The sequence below is a fragment of the Maylandia zebra genome, linkage group LG6 (genome assembly GCF_041146795.1).
Source record: "Maylandia zebra isolate NMK-2024a linkage group LG6, Mzebra_GT3a, whole genome shotgun sequence".
NCBI lineage: Eukaryota > Metazoa > Chordata > Actinopteri > Cichliformes > Cichlidae > Maylandia > Maylandia zebra.
In genome coordinates, this window is record NC_135172.1 from 32,579,969 (window position 1) to 32,598,855 (window position 18,887).

The 18,887-nt window shown below is 39.5% G+C and overlaps 1 protein-coding gene across 1 annotated transcript; it reads left to right on the forward strand.

Moving 5' to 3' along the window:
• Nucleotides 1–270: 270 nt before the first annotated feature.
• On the forward strand, nucleotides 271–18,066 carry tdrd7a (tudor domain containing 7 a). The gene is made up of 22 exons (XM_014407323.3): nucleotides 271–421; nucleotides 1,046–1,275; nucleotides 1,393–1,537; nucleotides 1,703–1,817; nucleotides 1,934–2,029; nucleotides 2,212–2,240; nucleotides 2,759–2,799; nucleotides 3,068–3,238; nucleotides 5,495–5,926; nucleotides 6,089–6,285; nucleotides 7,257–7,449; nucleotides 10,853–10,964; nucleotides 11,116–11,327; nucleotides 11,997–12,131; nucleotides 12,761–12,844; nucleotides 12,985–13,119; nucleotides 13,223–13,333; nucleotides 13,903–14,074; nucleotides 14,224–14,384; nucleotides 14,942–15,135; nucleotides 15,419–15,579; nucleotides 17,301–18,066. Exons 2-22 carry the CDS (start codon nucleotides 1,072–1,074, stop codon nucleotides 17,522–17,524), a joined length of 3,324 nt encoding a protein of 1,107 aa, XP_014262809.3. The 5' UTR covers nucleotides 271–421; nucleotides 1,046–1,071; the 3' UTR covers nucleotides 17,525–18,066.
• The last annotated feature ends 821 nt before the right edge of the window (nucleotides 18,067–18,887 follow it).

The following is an 18,887-nucleotide window of genomic DNA, read 5'->3' on the forward strand; positions in this document are numbered from 1 at the left end:
GATGTTATTTGGATTAATACTTTGAACAATTAATCAAGGATAATGTATACCAGATGCAAAATTACTGGTATTGTATGAATGATGCAAAACAGCATACTAATAATAAATTTACAACAAACATTTGCTTTGAGAATAGTGAAGTCTTTTTCTGCGATAAAAGTTTAAATTTTCCACAACACTTAAAAGCAGCTTTTCAAAAAAATTGATTAAACCTTTTTTGTGTGATGTAAGAAAATATGTGTTAGCTAGCTAAATGTTTACGAGACAAATAAAAAAAAAAAAAGCGACGTAATGTTTAAACGTATATGAGGCGGTTCAAAATTGCGCTGTTCAGGATAATTAACTACTGGGAGTTGTGGGCGTGCGCGAGATTTTGAGTTCGCGAGAGAAGAGTTTCCAGGCGTTTGGTTAACAGGTGCAGGTACTATTAACTTTTAACCGTCTCCCTGTCGATAAAATTACCAAATTTAAGTTGATGTTAATTGCGCAATATATATGTTTTTCGCTGGTTTATGGTTTATGTCAACTGTGGGCCGAAATGAAGGACTATTTCCGACCTCTGAACGAGCTACTTTGTACTAACAGTTAGCCGTTAGCCAACTCCCGCGGTTTGCGCCATTTTTCTCCATGAGGATTAAAAAGGAGTCCAGTAATGAGGCACTGAGATTTTGCTCTTTGCATCAATGATACAAACGTGGTATACCAAAATCTCACACACCAAACTTATTGGTGAGGTTTTCGACACCTGAAACTCCTACCTAATCGTTAGTCACTCCTGTGACTCCCTTTACAGGCTAAATTCATGAACCTGAGTGGAAAGAAAAAAAAAAGATTTCGGACATAATGAGTGTGCCCCAAACGTGTTGGTATGTTAACTTAGGGACCAAAGATTTGTAGATTTTTAAAGTATCCAAACTGTAAAATATATCAGAGCTCTTTGAAAATAAGAAATGTGCTGTTGAAGCTCACATTTTTGTTACAATGTTATGTTTTTGTTTTTTTTGTTTTTTAAAAAAACATGTTTTGCTTTCCGTTTTTTTCTCAGTTCTGTGCAAGTCTCAGTTTGCCAAGATGGCAGATGCAGAGTTCGTCAAGAGGATATTGCGGGCTGTCCTCCAGTCCAGCAAAGATGGCGTGTCAATTGACAACCTTCAGTCGGAGTACCGGTCACTGTGTGGAGAGAACATCCCACTGAAGAAGCTGGGCTTCTCAAAGCTCGAGGACTACCTCAGAAGCATTCCCTCCGTTGTGAAACTTGAGTACGGCATGGGTCAGGTGAGTGTATTGTTTAAAAAATGTTTTCCCTCTACACTACTGCCTCATCAAAGAACTGGGAGACGTATAACTGCTAGAAATTTTTATTAAACAATTTTTTATTAATCTTTACCTTAGTTACAGTGCTTAGCTGCAGTGTATGAGGAGACTGCCAACATTGCTCAATTGGTTGCCAGGCAGAAAACCTCGAAGAAATCTGGTCGCTCCCAGATTGTGAACTGCAAGATGAGATTCAAGCCTCCCAACTCGTACATGCTCAATGGTAGGTGTTTCTTAGTTGGAACAACTAATTAATCATGGTCTCGTCTTAGACAGAGAAGAAAAAAAAGATTAATGTCATAATGATTGGGCAGGTTTTCATACACTGTATCTGTGGGGAAACATTGGTCATTATTTATATGGTTTGTTTTTCTTTCCTTGGTTTTAGTGAGGCCAAGGACTTCACTCCGCCAACCTTCTGCTCATAGTAAATGTTATTCATCAAAAAACCATTCTTGGCCCTATGGTGGCTATAGAGGTTTCAGTGCCTCAGGGGACTACAGGTTAACAATATCTTCTTTACTTATTTATTCAAGGAATTATAAGAAATATTTAGACAATAAATTCAGCTTTGCAGAAATTCTTTGTCACACTCTGTCATAATCTTCTCAAATGCTAGGAAGTTGGACCAAGGTTTCAGCTCCATCACACCAGTTGAACACCGACAACCAGCTCCTCAACCAGCTTTAAAACCAGCATGTGTTACACTTAACAGGTGAAGATACACTTGTGGGCAAATTAAGCTTAAGCTCTCCTCAAAAAAATGTACTGTGTAATTTTAGTATGTATAGCCTTTAAGAATCATAGCTACATGAATGCAAAATTCTGTGTCCTGTTGAGTGACAGCTTATTGTTATGAAATCACATTGTGCTTTAAGATATCTATGTTGCTAACAGGAAAGAGAAGAACTTGATGAACTCCAAAGGTATTTGAGATTTTTCCTCTTTTTTTTTTTTTTTTTTCTGATAGCACAACTTTCTAAGTTGAATCCAAGTATAACAAGAGTTACACAAATATAGTGCTTTTGCATATATCTGCTTTTAAACTGCTCTTTGGGCATATTTTTTAGATCTTTTCAAGTCAGGCTTAGAAATGTATTACTAAAGAAAAGTACAAACAGTACCAAGCTTGTTAGCAAAGTGAATTTGGCTGTGCAGCATCACAATATATAACTCTTGTAATCAGCTGCACAGATGACAGTTTAACCAGCACCATATTGAAGTGTTTGACTTTTTATCAGCTATAGTGCTCAGAACAATGTATGGTCACAATAATCATAGGATCTGAAATGAAACAAAGTTTTGCTCTAGTGCTAATGATTGATTTAAGAAGTTAATACAGCATATGTATAAAGATTAACAACAAACAGCAGTGCTCTGCTTTTGAGACTGGCTTGTATCAAAGTGTATTTACTTAATTTCTATCTTTTCAAACATTTTTCAGAAGTGAACCTACAGCGAGTATCTATGCCCAGCCAATCCCAGGTACGGTCTGTTGCTGTTAATTTTGTCAATATTAGAATACAAAGTGCTCTTTAGATGGTCAGGACAATCTTAATACTTCTGAGTAAAAAAATACACTTAGAATCCATATTTATACTATTTCAGTTAAACTATTTGATCACTGAAGTCACATCAGATGCTTTCTGTTTAAGAAAATAACTTTTGCATAGTTTTGATAATATGGTATAGTAGAAAGTTTTAACCCATAGGTGGCAATGCAACACATGATCGTTCAAATCCCTCCATGCAGGATAGTGAGTATGACGTGGAGCTGGTGCAGAGTCAAATAAGTCAGCTCCTGGAGAAGTACTACAGTGGACTGTGGATGTCAAAACTCTCAGAACTCTATTGTGATACGTTCAGTCGGAACCTCCATCCTCAGGTGCTCAGGGACATGGCAAAGTGGACACACGTGTGTACCGTAAGTTGAGTATTTTGGGTTTTTGTTTTTTTTTTTTGTTTGTTTTTTTGTTCTTTTTAATGTCTTGTTTTATGTTAGGTTGTAAACCCAGTGACAGTTTTCAATTTCACACTCAGTTCTGCAGTCTCAGAATCAATTATTTTGAAAACTTGTAGTTTAAAATGCCAAAAAAGGGTTAGTAAGGGTGGTTGTGGACGTATCGTGATGCCTTTTAAAAAAAGTACTTTTAGTCAAGTTTTTTTCTTTAACAAACTCTTAGGAAGTGATAGTATTTTCAGTTGAAATCGTTACCAGTACTAGTTTTCAGACCTATAGCAAATGAAAAAGTAATGCTAGGCCTCAGAGTTGTTGAAGCTAGCTTAAGAGAGGTGGCAGTCAATGAGCAGCAGTATGGCTTCATGCCAGAAGAGTGCACTAGAAGGAGCTTCACTGTGGCCTTTTCTCAATTCTAAGTACGCGAGTACGCACTCGCGTTCTCGGGGAGACCGGACTTGCCGAGACCGCACGGGAGTACGGACTTGCCGAGAACGTGAGCACAGACTCGCGATTTCTACATTTGGAACACCAGCGTACTTGATGATGTCACAGGTCCGGAGTTTTTACTGCTGTCCCCTCTTAATTTAACTGAGTAATATGTTATGAAGCTTAACTTTAATCACAGCCAAACCGATTTACTCAGGAACAAATAAAACACTGAAATAAACCAAACGTTAACTTTTAGAAGTGATCTAAGTGACTTATATATCATGTTTAACCTCAGTAGCGAAATAAAATAAAAATAGTGTACATGTATGTTTTAATAAAAACAAGCAGGTGAGATGTTAGAACGCTTTTATTTATATTTTAGTGGACACTCAATACAATAGGCAGCTGCTGGGGTTTGGGGTTTGTTTAACCTGAGTAGCGAAAAGACCGTAGGGGGGGTTGAAAATGTTGCGCCGGGAGTCCGCTGCTCTCGCCGGCTCTAGTGATCCTCAACCTCGCTATCGCCAGTGTGTGAATGGGTGAATGACTGAATGTAGTGTAAAGCGCTTTGGGGTCCTATGGACTAGAAAAGCGCTATACAAATGCAGGCCATTTACCATGCAGGCCATATCTGCTATAGAGCTGGCGGGTCACAGACGTCTCCAAAAACATCAGAGCACATTTTGAAATATATGATATCTTGATAAATCGAGCAGATATTTGAAGCTTACACAGCTACATTCTCGCTTGAAAATAACTTAAAAGTTTATTTTGTGACTCAGAAAGAGTAATATTTAAAAGTTTTTAGCCCCGCACGTCTGCCATTACTGCATTTGAGTTTTGGACGAAATGCATTCTGGGATATTTAGCTGTACCAAGTCCACACAAGTCACCACCGATGTATGCTTGATAAAACGGGCGGAGCGAGAACACATCCGGGACTTTTTCGTGTTCTCGGCTTGATGCGTACTTTGAATTGGAACAGTACTTGGTCTCCGACTGATGACGTATCACGAGAACGCATATTGAGACAGGCCCTGTGTCTCTGTGGATGTAGAGAAAGCATATGATAAGGTGCCAGCTAACTATTGTACTGCACGAGGAAGTCAGGAGTGGCAAGGAGAAGCATGTGAGGTGGTATAGGATATGTATGCGGACACTGAAATGGTGGTGAGGTGTGTAATGGGAGTGACAGATGGGTTCAAGATGGGGATGGGATTACATCAGGGATCAGCTCTGAGCCCCTTCTTGCTTGCAGTGTTGATGGGCAGGTTGACAGATGAGGTCAAGTAGGAGTTTCCCTGGATGTCATCTGTGAGCACCAATCTGTAGTAAAAGTAGCGAGCAGGTGAAGGAGAGTCTGGAAAGATGGAGGTATGCACTGGAGTGAAGAAGAAAGTTGGATGCAAGACAGAATACACACGTATAAAATGAGAGGGAGGTAGCAGAGTTTAAGATGCTCAGAATTTCACTGGGAATGACCAGGATAGACAAGATTAAAAATGAGTCAGAGTTTGAGGAGACAAAGTTTGAGGCAAGGTTGAGATGGTTTGGAATTGTGCAAATGAGGTACAGTGGATTTATTAGACAAAGAATTTTAATGGAGCTGCCAGGCAGGAGTACATGTAAGATTCCTGGATTTAGTGAAGGTGGTCATGGAGAGGGTTAGAATGACAGAAGGGTGTTAGAGATGGGGTAAGTTGGAGGTGTGTTGCGGTCTTTGATTGTATGCTTAACAGCTTTATTTAAGATGTTCACTTTTTTGTGTGTCTCATTTATCTTCTTCCAAAGGTAGAGGAACTTTCCACCAACCGAGCCGACCAGCTGGTCTACCCTCCTCTGCCTACCAAGAAATCTCCTGTTCCTTTAAAGAGCACCACCAGCACTTCACAAGCATCGCTCAACAATTTAAGCACTACCAGCACACATTTTTCTTCATGTCCCTCAACACCTGAAAGCCCTTGTACACAAGTCACATTCAATCCCACTTCTGATTCTACACCATGTCCTCCATCAAAACCGTGTGCTGTTGTCTCAGCTGATGTTCGTCAGAAAATAAAGGAGCTCCTTTCCAAATACAGCCAGGGTCTGTGGGCCCATGCTATGCCCAAACTTTTTATGGAGGCATACAAGGTGCCATTCCCTGAGCATGTGCTGGACAACTTGTCTCTTTTGCTTGATATATGCAATGTGGAGTACCCCTCGCCACATGACAAGAAGAAGGTAAGAGATTGATGCAGTGTAGGTGACGTATAAGTTGAGTAAACAGCAGTAGGTGTTCTGATGGGTAACACAGAAACTGTAGGGGTGAAAATGGTGATTGTTTGCAGCTAAAACAACAATGATTTTAACAATGGTTATGTTTTCGTTCTTTCCTGTGATCAGGCCATCCTCTACAAATCAAGCAGAGCAGACATAAAACCCACAGACGGTCGAGAAAACCAGCAGGGTATAAGGCATCCTCTTCCTTCTGGTCTGAAGGTCCTGAGTCCTGTGGTTCCTCCCTCTTTAGTTCTTCCCTCAGTGCAATACCCATCAGTGCTGGTTACTGAAGTCAAGACCACCAATGCCGTTACTGTAAGGTGAGACAGACTTTATTAATGCAGACATTTTTGTACTTCTTAATGCATTATTAAATCTAAAAAATAATTTAAACCCAGTCAACAAAATGGAAGAGAAAAATCCAAAACCTTTTGTTATCAACATACCGTGGTTCAGGGGGTTGGGAAGTTCATCTTGTAACCGGAAGGTTGCCGGTTCGATCCCCAGCTCTGTCTGTCTTGGTAAATGGCCTGTATTTATATAGCGCTTTGCTAGTCCCTAAGGACCCCAAAGCGCTTTACATATCCAGTCATCCACCCATTCACACACTGGTGATGGCAAGCTACATTGTAGCCACAGCCACCCTGGGGCGCACTGACAGAGGCGAGGCTGCCGGACACTGGCGCCACCGGGCCCTCTGACCACCACCAGTAGGCAATGGGTGAAGTGTCTTGCCCAAGGACACAACGACCGAGACTGTCCAAGCCGGGGCTCGAACCGGCAACCTTCCGATTACAAGGCGAACTCCCAACTCTTGAGCCACGATCCTGGCCGTTGGAGTAGTTCTCACCTACATATTGGTCGTTGTCCTTGGGCAAGACACTTCACCTACTGCCTACTGGTGATGGCCAGAGGGGCTGATGGCGTGATATGGCAGCCTCGCTTCTGTCAGTCTGCCCCAGGCCAGCTATGGCTACAACTGTAGCTTGCCTCCACCAGTGTGTGAATGTGAGAGTGAATGAATAGTGGAATTGTAAAGTGCTTTGAGGGTCTCGAAAAGCGCTATATAAACGCAATTTATTATTATTATTATTATTATTATTATTATTATTATTATTATTATTACATAATATCAATTCAGTCTTTTTTTTGTTTGTTTGTGATTTATTATGACTAAAATCATGTCTTGCAACCTTCATTATTTGGATTTAATTTGAAAATACAAAAATGTTTTCCCCCACAGTAAGTTATGACAAATTGAAGAGTGAAGTGAAAATCTGTCTTTCTTCAGGTATGTAGGTGAGAATTACTCCAACGCCCAGGAAGCCATGGAGGATGCCATGCAAACCTTTTACAGCCAAAACTCCATTCAGCATCCTGTGTCTAATCCCATAGTTGGTCAGCTTGTAGCTGTCAGAGGTGAGGATGGAGCTGAGATGGCCAGAGGGCAGGTGTTAGAGGTTAGAGGCCCCAACAAGGTCAAGGTAAATTTCTTGAATTTATTTATTTTTAACCATAGTTCTGTGCTAGTGTGTTTATGAGTCCTTAAAGTCCTAAATGTTTATATTTAAAATATCTAGTTGCACCCACTACAATTTTAGTCACCCTGAGAGTTTCTGACACACAATGTCACTGTTTTTGTTGTTGTTGTTGTTGTTGTTTTTTTAATCCCCTTTATGCGTCTCAGTAAATTATATTGATAGAGCCAAGCTTTTTAATTTGGCTAAACCATCAGGCAGTTTTTATAAGTGTAAGAGCATTTAACTGTCCAAAAGTCTTGATCCATGTCTCATTTCTCTATATTTTGCTGGGAAAATTGGAGATGGTGGCAGTGATTTATGAAACATGAATAGAAGTAAAGCATATACAGACTTGAACAGACTTGAAAGTCAATATTGGTATGCCCACATGTTACTCTTTAACACAGACTGAACTCTGTTTCTTGGAATTTCTTTAAGTGGTGCTCAGGAAGAGTTCTCCAGGCATATTGAAGGTCATTCAAAGCTCTTCTTTTTGTTTCATTCTCAGTCTAGATCAGCGGTCCCCAACCCCCGGGCCTCGGACCGGTACCGGTCCGTGAGTCGTTTGGTACCGGGCCGCAAAAGTTGAGGCTCAGGTGTGAAATGTATGGTTTTTATCGGTTTTCAGCATTATTTTGTTATCATTTTTATCGTTAACTCGGTTTTCCTGGGTCTTTTCACGTGTGTTATGAATAAATCTTCTTTTTTTTCGGTACCGGTACTAGTTTTATTTTGTTGTATTTATCTGCGACACCTTAAAGGCTGGTCCGTGAAAATATTGTCAGGCATAAACCGGTCCGTGGTGCAAAAAAGGTTGGAGACCGCTTGTCTAGATGATCCCACACATTGGTGGATTAAAATCTAATGATACTACTGTTTCCCTTTCTTTAGAATTAGTTGAAGAAGATGAGTTTGATAGTGTGGCTGTTAGTCTATGTAAATAAAAAAAAAAAATGCAAGTTTAAGGACAAGTGACTTACGAAAATGGCATGCTTACGCAAATTAAGATAGGCAGCATAGTTTGCTTTGAAAGTATTTTAAACTTGACACACTGGAAAATTTGTATTTGCATGGGTTTCTCCAGTTTCTCACAATACAAAGAAATTTGAATTTATTGTTCTGTCTCTGCCAGAAAGTGTAATTTTGACCTCTCCTGCAACAAAAAAATGTATTTCCCTTGGATTAGTTCTCCATACTGTGCACTCTCAGTTGGGTTCAGCTATGGTTTCCTCACTGCTCTGTACAGTCAGTAAAATGGCCAGTTCTCCACATGTTTGGTCGCACACTCCCACCTCTTACCCACTCTGCTTTACAGGGAGTGCAGAATTATTAGGCAAATGAGTATTTTGTCCACTTCATCCTCTTCATGCATGTTGTCTTACTCCAAGCTGTATAGGCTCGAAAGCCTACTACCAATTAAGCATATTAGGTGATGTGCATCTCTGTAATAAGAAGGGGTGTGGTCTAATGACATCAACACCCTATATCAGGTGTGCATAATTATTAGGCAACGTCCTTTCCTTTGGCAAAATGGGTCAAAAGAAGGACTTGACAGGCTCAGAAAAATCAAAAATAGTGAGATATCTTGCAGAGGGATGCAGCAGTCTCAAAATTGCAAAGCTTCTGAAGCGTGATCATCGAACAATCAAGCGTTTCATTCAAAATAGTCAACAGGGTCGCAAGAAGCGTGTGGAAAAACCAAGGCGCCAAATAACTGCCCATGAACTGAGAAAAGTCAAGCGTGCAGCTGCCAAGATGCCACTTGCCACCAGTTTGGCCATATTTCAGAGCTGCAACATCACTGGAGTGCCCAAAAGCACAAGGTGTGCAATACTCAGAGACATGGCCAAGGTAAGAAAGGCTGAAAGACGACCACCACTGAACAAGACACACAAGCTGAAACGTCAAGACTGGGCCAAGAAATATCTCAAGACTGGTTTTTCTAAGGTTTTGTGGACTGATGAAATGAGAGTGAGTCTTGATGGGCCAGATGGATGGGCCCCGTGGCTGGATTGGTAAAGGGCAGAGAGCTCCAGTCCGACTCAGACGCCAGCAAGGTGGAGGTGGAGTACTGGTTTGGGCTGGTATCATCAAAGATGAGCTTGTGGGGCCTTTTCGGGTTGAGGATGGAGTCAAGCTCAACTCCCAGTCCTACTGCCAGTTTCTGGAAGACACCTTCTTCAAGCAGTGGTACAGGAAGAAGTCTGCATCCTTCAAGAAAAACATGATTTTCATGCAGGACAATGCTCCATCACACGCGTCCAAGTACTCCACAGCGTGGCTGGCAAGAAAGGGTATAAAAGAAGAAAAACTAATGACATGGCCACCTTGTTCACCTGATCTGAACCCCATTGAGAACCTGTGGTCCATCATCAAATGTGAGATTTACAAGGAGGGAAAACAGTACACCTCTCTGAACAGTGTCTGGGAGGCTGTGGTTGCTGCTGCACGCAATGTTGATGGTGAACAGATCAAAACACTGACAGAATCCATGGATGGCAGGCTTTTGAGTGTCCTTGCAAAGAAAGGTGGCTATCTTGGTCGCCGATTTGTTTTGTTTTTGAATGTCAGAAATGTATATTTGCCTAATAATTATGCACAGTAATAGTCACCTGCACACACAGATACCCCCCTAAAATAGCTAAAACTAAAAACTACTTCCAAAAACATTCAGCTTTGATATTAATGAGTTTTTTGGGTTCATTGAGAACATGGTTGTTGTTCAATAATAAAATTATTTCTCAAAAATACAACTTGACTAATAATTATGCACTCCCTGTAGTTCAGAATCCCATGCTCACCTTGGCAGTTAATAATTATTATTATTATTATTATTATTATTATTATTATTATTATTATTATTATTTTTTTAATCTAAATACTATAACGTATACATTTATTTATCTATAACATCTGTCTAGCTCTGGCTCATGTTATAGCATCTTTCATGTCAAAATATTTGTTTAAAATTCAGCACCCCTAGAAATTCAGTATTTGATGAATAAGCCCTGTGTAGGAATATGAGATGATGGTTTTATTTTAACAGAGGTAAAAGGATTTTTTTTTTTTTTTTTTTTTTTTTATAAATGCCAAATTACCCCCTTTTGTGGTTCTAATGTTAAACTAAACCAACTTTATGTACACTTGCAAAGAGTGCATTCTTACTTTTGAAAATTAATACTCTGTATGTTTTTGTTGTTGTTTTATTGTAAGTTTAGTCTCAAATTGTGTGAGACTGATGTTTAAGCTCCATAATACAATGTGTATTAAAAGGCGTCCAAAAGTCTTATATTTAGTGTGTGTGTGTGTGTGTGTGTGTACGTACGTAGACATGTGAAACCAAAGAACCTCTCTGTGTGTCTGTCAGGTTTACTACATGGATTATGGCTTCTCTGTAGAGACTAACATGAAAAATCTGCTGGAACTACACAGGGACTTTCTTTCCCTGCCCTTTCAAGCCACTAATGTTCAGCTTGCAGGTATGTAGAACATTAGGAAATTCTGTTTAACTGTTTTATACAGAACAAACTCAATCTCTAGATAAAGGAAGTGTTTTTAGGAGTTTCTGTTACCCTGATGCTCTTGCCATTGTCTTCATCTTTTTCCATTTCTTTACTATCCTCCTGTCAGGCCTAGAAAGATTCAGCTCCCATCCATTGGTGCTCTCACTTATGGATAATGTGGCAATTGGAAAGATCCTGCTGATGGAAACATTAGAGCCATGCCAAGAGAGTGAAGTACCTACAGCAGTACTTTATGATACTTCACAGGATGACGACCTCAACATCAACTCCGCCTGCCTGAAGGTTCTACAGGACAAGACCATGAACAACCCTCTGTCTGTAGGTTTACATATTATTGAGGATATACCTTTTTTTTTTTTTTTTTTTTTTTTTTTTTTTTTTTTTAAATAAAATGTGGTCAGACAATTAGTTCTAGTGGGGAAGACTTAGATTTGTAATTATTTTCCTCCCCTTTTCATATTTTTCTTATAAACTCAACATAACCACTAAGTGGTGCTGTGTTACCCGTACTTTATTGTGTCTTATGTTATAGTAGGGGTGTGTGTTTGCGTGTGTGGGTGGTTTGGAAACTGCAGTTTTATATTCAGCTTTGGGCAAAGTGATTTGTTAGCCCTCAGGCAGAGCTTGCTGCTTGTTATTTTTCCTGAGAAACACGTGTTACTTGATTTAAAAATGCAAGAGTACAAAAATAACTTTGGGAGTGCAGCAAAACTTTCATTATCTTCATTGTTTTTTGTTTTTTTTAATGTATTGTAGTAATAAAATTGCTTTTTTTTAAAATGAGTTCATTATTCTTCAATAAATTAATCTGGGTTTCATTTATTGAAGCATAATGCACTCATTTTAGCTCATCAAATGGCCAGAAATAAGATGAAAATGCAAAGACTGTTTTGTGCGTGAGACTCTAACCATTATCATCATTGCTGCATCACACAAGTTTTTGATGAATTCTTCCAGCATTGTATAATATGATACTGTTGCCTGTAGGTAAATGTTACCTATCAGGATGTGTCTGTCACAAATGTGTGTCAAGATGGCACCTTGTACTGCCAGCTCCCTTCCCGTGGAACTGCAAGACTGAGCAAGTTACTAGAAGAAACAGAGGCCTACTTCATTTCCCAGGTATATAATACTTTATAGTACATACATTCATGGAAGAGTGGAAGACAATGGAATAAGGGTATTTCCACATACTATGTGTGCAGGATTGTATTTTTTGTCATGTGTTTTTGTGAGAAGTTATAAACAGCTCAGAGAATGTAGTGATAAAGATAAGGAGGGGGAAAAATACATTCCCCATACTGGGCCTCAGGGACAATGAGGTTTTTGTGCAGTTGTTGTACCTCACATTGGCTGTTTAAATTGCTTTTCAGAAGCATGCATTTACTTTAAATACAAAGAACAATGAATGCAAAAAAACATCTAGTTTAAAAAAAAAAAAAAAAAAAAAAGTTCTTGTTGGAGGTTTTTCCTTAAGGATGACCTTTGAGCACGAATGGCTTCCTTTCTTCTTCTTTTTTGTGCCTGTCTTTTATCTCGTTGACAGTGCATTTGATCCCCACCAAAGACTTCAGACACTTGTCTGTCATTTACTGGGATTTATTCATTATTTGTACTTCTCACAGATATGAGTTCCTTGCAACTGCTGTTCCACCTGTGGAATGGGCGAAGCTTTCTAACACTGTTACTGGGTTTTTCTGTTTGTTTGTCGTCGTCGTCCGTCCCCCCCCCCCCCCCCCCCCCACTACTAGATCACATCTGAGTTCCTGGTGTCTAGGCCCTTCATTGGCAAGTTCTGTCTAGCTCGCTACAAAGAAAAGTGGGCCAGAGTTGAGGTAGGAATCAAATATTGGCAATGTATTTGTTTGAAGACTTAAAAATAATTGAAAGAAATGTTTTGAGAATGGCAAAAATCATGACCAGTAAGTTTTTCTTCTTCTTCATCTTTATCATCTTCTGTTGCTTTTAATTTTAGATCACCAATATGTACGGTAACAGAGTGATGGAGATTTCTGTCATTGACTTTGGTGTCCCAGCAACACTAGAACTCACTGATCTTCGGGAGATCCCCCCTCTTCTTTTGAAAGACTTCATTATCATCCCACCACAGGTTAGTTACTTGTGTTTGTTCTAGGTGATGGAGAGATCAGTGGTCAGACAGGCTTCACGAGTTTTGTAACACATGTAAAGGTTTGTAAGTGTGTCTTCTCCAGGCTATTAAATGTCGCCTAGCTGACCTTCCTGTTCCTGAGGGTGACTGGAGCCAAGAGGCCATTCTGTGGGTGAAGGAGGCTGTTATGGGCTCTGAAGCCTGTAGAATGAAGGTACTATCTACATCAAAAAATAGACTTGGTAAATGCTGCTGATAATAAAATCTTCACTTTGAAGCACAGTAACTTGTAATTGCATACTGGAATAATGGCCAGTGTGAAAGAAGTGATTTTTGACAAATTTTCAGGTAAATGGAATGAAGTATCTCTAAACAGGAAAGATTTGACTGTTGAGACATACCATAACCAGCATTGCTAGTGGAAGAGCTATGGACAGCATCTACTAGCACTGGTCTAACGATCCACAAACCATGAACTTCTGATGGATAATGAGAATGTGTTGGACCAAATATGATTTGTGTTGGCTCTTTCACTCAAAATGCACAGAATAAAGGATCTGCTGGCACTGTATTAGTGCTGTACATCACAGGGCAAATCACAGGTCTTGTAGGTTCTAACAGTGTGTTAGACTTCTGGTTGTCGTATTTTGATTCATTAGTAGACGTGCAGTTAAATATCAGTTAACTCCAAAGTGCAACTGTGTAAAGCAGTCGCGATAAATTTAAGCTCTCAATTTGTACATTTTGTCCATGCATTCTTTTAACCATTCTTTTCATTTTCAGATCTTGAAATTAAACCAGGACACAAAGGACACGCTTGTCTATATGTATCTTTTCATTGGCGTTGGCGGTCAGCATTTGGACGAGAGCATCAACCATCACTTGGCCCAGTCAGAGTTGTGGAAGAAGCTCACAATACAAAACAACACAATCACCAGTTGCAACATGAATACAGGTAATGGTGCGCATCATAAACATTCTGGGTCTGAAATACTTCCTACCAGCAGTAAACATTTGACCTGAAACTTTTATTTTTTATTTTTTTTATTTAAGCTCATAATCTCTAATGTAATATTTGGAATGGGGTGCTGTTTAAACTTGTAGGTCTCACTCCTGTGATGGAGAGGTCGTCTCTCAGCAGCTCAGTCTCGAATCCCGCTGTGAAGGCTTCACCGCAGCTACGTCACATAGCAGGGGGCGGGGATGCTACCACCAAAACTCAGACGCAACTACTTCAGCTGCCACCTCTGCTGGATCTCCCCTTGGTGCGTGAAGATGAGATAACCTTCTATTGGGAGTAAAAGATGGCTGCAAGAATAGTCTGTGTGCTTGAATAGTCTCAAGCACGCAGCCCTGGCTTTAAGCACAAAACTCCTCCCTACCACTCCTTTAAATGCTTTTGTTGCCAGGGGAGCCAATCTGAAAAAAGTTGGTTTAGAGGGGAGCATGGTGAAGCCAAAGTGGTTTGTTTCAGAGAGAATAAACTGAAGTTCATCAAGGCTTAGTTTAAAATAAAACAATTGTTTTGCATGGTGAAACATGCAGTTACTCTACTACAGTCCAACAATAAAAACTGTAACATTGAAGCATTGAAAATGAATAGTTTTCCAGTTAAAAGTTCAACATAATCTTGCTGTTCAAATTTGGTGTGTGTGTGTGTGTGTGTGTGTGTGTGTGTGTGTGTGTGTGTGTGAGCAATTTCTCACATCCGTTTACAGATTATGGTCAAATTAAATTAGTAAAGAATATGGGTTTGGGGTTATTCCAGACCCAAAAAAAGCTGGAGTACCAAGAAGTCATTTTCCTTGTCCTCTTCTTTCAGCCTGGTCAGAATATAGATGTGTTCGTACCAGTGGCATGCCACCCTGGTTACTTTGTGCTGCAGGCTTGGCATGACCTGCATAAGCTGGTGGTGTTGATGGGGGAGATGATGCTTTATTACAACCAGACAGGGAAGACCAACCCAACCACCACCATCCAGAAAGGGCACATCTATGCTGCCAAAATAGACAAAAAGTAAGTCGACACATGGCTGCTAAAGGTCTGTCAGTTTTTCCCGAAATAAATCAACTACTTCATTTATTCTCTCTCCTTCCCTAACACATTGTTGTCTTTGTAGCATATTTTTGAGACTCCAAAATTATAAAAGATATTCTTAAAGAATTCTTCTTTTATAAGTTTATATTAGGAGGAAAACCTTCAACTGCTTTGCTGTGTGATGCCAAGGTTCACAGTTTAAAATCAATAAGTTGCTATTGTGTCAGGGTCAATGGCTTAACCGATGTTTACCTGTATGTAGTTGGCACCGTGTGAAGGTGAAGGGGAGTCTTTCCAATGGCTTGGTGTCTGTCTACCAGCTGGACTACGGTAAGCATGAGCTAGTCCACAGTACGCTCATCAGGCCCTTAATAGAGGAGTTCAGACAGCTGCCCTTCCAGGCTATGACTGCACAACTGGCAGGTGAGTTATTGTCTTCATATAGCTTCACTGGTTTTTTACATATAGATGGATAGTAGGGGTGCAACGATACGCAAAATTCACGGTTCGGTTCGATACTTTGGTGTCACGTTCGATATTTTTTCGACACAAAAAATGTTCATGCCTTTTTAATTTGTCATTCATTAAAATTATAAATATGTTTTAACTCAAAAGTAGTTTTTAAATTTAATGTTGCTGAAACAAAAAAATAATAAAAAATAAAATCTATCTGATCGAGAAATCACTCATCTTTGGAAAAGAGGGTTTATTACAGAGAAATGGCTCTTTCCAAAATAAAAGCTATACTATACGCTTCTTCTGGGCTATATTCTCAGCAGCATATTAAACATATCAGGTCCCCATAAGGAGAAGCATGTGCTAACGGCTGTCTAAATGACTCGGGTAAAGTTTGTAGCATGCGTGCTTATTGTTTTTGTCTGCTTCCACTTGTCTTTGCACTAGGATGATGTTGGCGTAAATGTGCAGTCATATTCATTGTGTTCCCACTAGTGCTGTCAGCGTTAATCTCGTTAAAATTACTTTAACGCCATAATGGCGCAAATCTCCATTAACGAGCTACCGCGGATCACCCCGTGTGTGGGGCTGGACGGCGTCAACACGTTAATGAGCTAACTGCACTAACGCACTAGTTCCCACCAATGTAATTGAGCATTACGTGGCACATCCGACATACTGTTTTACTGTTGTCCATGGCGCGCTTACCTTCAGGGTCATGCTTCACATGAAAACCAAAATAGTTCCAAATGCCAGATCTGAATGAGGGTGGGGGAGGTTCAATTTCGGGTAGCGTTGAGGCATTTGCCATGTTGCAGCGAGCTTAGCTTCTGTCTCGCTAGCACGCAGTGTAATAAATACAAAGAAAATTGTGGCAGTTTCAACTTATGTGACACACTCAACTCCAGGTACACGACGCCCAGCTGAAAAAACTTCACGCAAGTAGAGTTGCCCGAGATTCACAGAATTTACAGAAAATGTAACATTTTTGTGATATATCTCGTTGTCGGGGCGATAAATGTCTTATATCGGGATATGAGGTTTTGGTCATATCCCACAGCCCTAGGTACAATTATGTCTACTATTGGAATAGCAAAATTCTGTTTGAGGGTTAGCTACCATCTGAAACCTGGAGTGTCCTTCATGGGACTGCTTGCCACTTGCAAAGAAGTGTTCAACAAGCAAATCTTGTTGCATGTGACTTAACTTGACAGCCCAACTTAGTAACCAATCAATCAATTTATTTATAAGCACATTTTAAAAAGGTAGAAAGTAGAACAAACACAAAGAACAAAACAAAAACTGAGTCAGAATTAAAAGCTAGTGAGTAAAGATGTGTTTTCAGACAGGTTTTAAAGATGTCGAGTGTTGGAGAGATCTTAGTTTGAAGAGGCAGACTGTTCCAAAGTTTGGCCTATTTTAGCCTGCTTCAAGGAAAATCAGAAGCAACTTACCAGCTGACTGAGTTCTATTTGGAGGTTTTGTTAGTTGAAAGATCAGAGAGGTGTGACGGAGATCATCCATCCATCCATCCATCCAAACATAGTCACTACTACCAATCAATATAGTGGAAGCCAAAATGCAAAAGGCCGTGGGGGGGGGGGGGGGTGTTGTAGTAGACATGTCCATGTTTTATATGAAATCTGTGGTGTACACATACTAGTTGTTTCCTTTTCCTGATCACACAGGTGTAACACAGCACCAATGGTCAGAGGATTCCTCGATGTTATTCAGAAATCATGTAGAGAATCGCGCACTGGTCGCAGTGGTGGACAGTGTGCAAGATGTGTCGGAGGTCAAAGGTGAGCCTTGGGAGCGCAGGTTGACAGTTTACCTAGTGGACACCACAGTGGATAATCAGGACCTTTGGATCCACACAGTTATCGCTGCGATTGATGTCGAGCTGTCTTGAACTTCCTAGAATGGAAACACAAGCATGGGGATAAATGTCCTCTGTTCTGTTTCAGTGTTCATTATTCTGTACGAAGACTTTTGAGATTTGGTAGGGTCACAGTCTTGAAGTTAATAAAAATTTCCTGCATTTTTCTTTTGGTTCTAGTTAAGCCATATGTGTTCTTTATTGCATGTTTTGCTTTTTCTTTAAGCTGAGCTGACTTTGCAGAGTTTGATATTGCAGTGAATCCAGCTGTTTATTTATATAATATATATTTGAAATGTATACTTATGAAGAAATTGTTGTTGTTTTTTTTGTGGGGGGGGGGTTTGCATGTGCGTCCATACCTTCTGGCTCAAAAAGTTTAATTCTGATTACAATTTTCTAGATAGGGTCATAAATCCATTAAATTTTTCCTTATATCAACAATGTCAGTTTAACGGTTTGTTGGGCAAATATTGGGGGGGGGGTGAGCAATTTCTTGTCAGCAGATTCTTGCAAGTGTGATGTGTATTTTCAAAATATAGAAAGCATGCACCGTATAAAGATTTCAAGTTTAACCTCTGCCTTCCAGTATCATTTTGTATAATGGACAATATAGTTTAATGTTGTAAAGTTAGCGTTTTCACATTTAACCCCTGATTTCACTTTTACATTTCACATTTCTACCTTTCTTCTAACCTTTAAAAGGCACTTTTGTCAAGCAAAAGAGCTGTCTAGTAAGTTTGAAATATGTTGTTTTATAATATTAAAGGAGCTCAGATTATTCATGTCCAGTTATTTAAAATTGATACCTGTTATCCATTACCTATCTTAGTCCTACATAATGTCTGTGTAATCAAGTAAACATCTGTCATGTTACCCTGACCTGACTAACTGCATTACAAATGTCTTCAAGTAACTTTAAAAAGAAAAACACATAAAGTTAATATACATGAAATACAGTAATATTACCTTTAAAGCAAATAATGCTCAGAGTGAGCTGCCTTGGGAGAGTGCTGCTTGTTTATCAGGTGCTTTATTAAACAGCTTTGAGTTTTGCTACATAATATTTAGCATTATTGTTGTTGTTATTATTATTATTATTATTAACTTATTTAATCACGAAGGTAGAAAACAAAAAACTTGGTCCTATTAAAACGGTTGATTTGTAGTCAAAATATTCTGTAACTGCACATCTCCCCCCCCCCCACTTATTATGAACTGTAGCTTCACCCACATTAGAATGAGTATTTTAAACAGTTTTATTTGGCTGTCTGTACAAACTGAATCAGACTGAATTATAATTTCACAATTTTAATGGATTTGAGTGGACTTAAGATTTCAGTGTTAGAAACATATACTGTAACGTGTCTGCACAAACATCTGTTACTCCACTTAT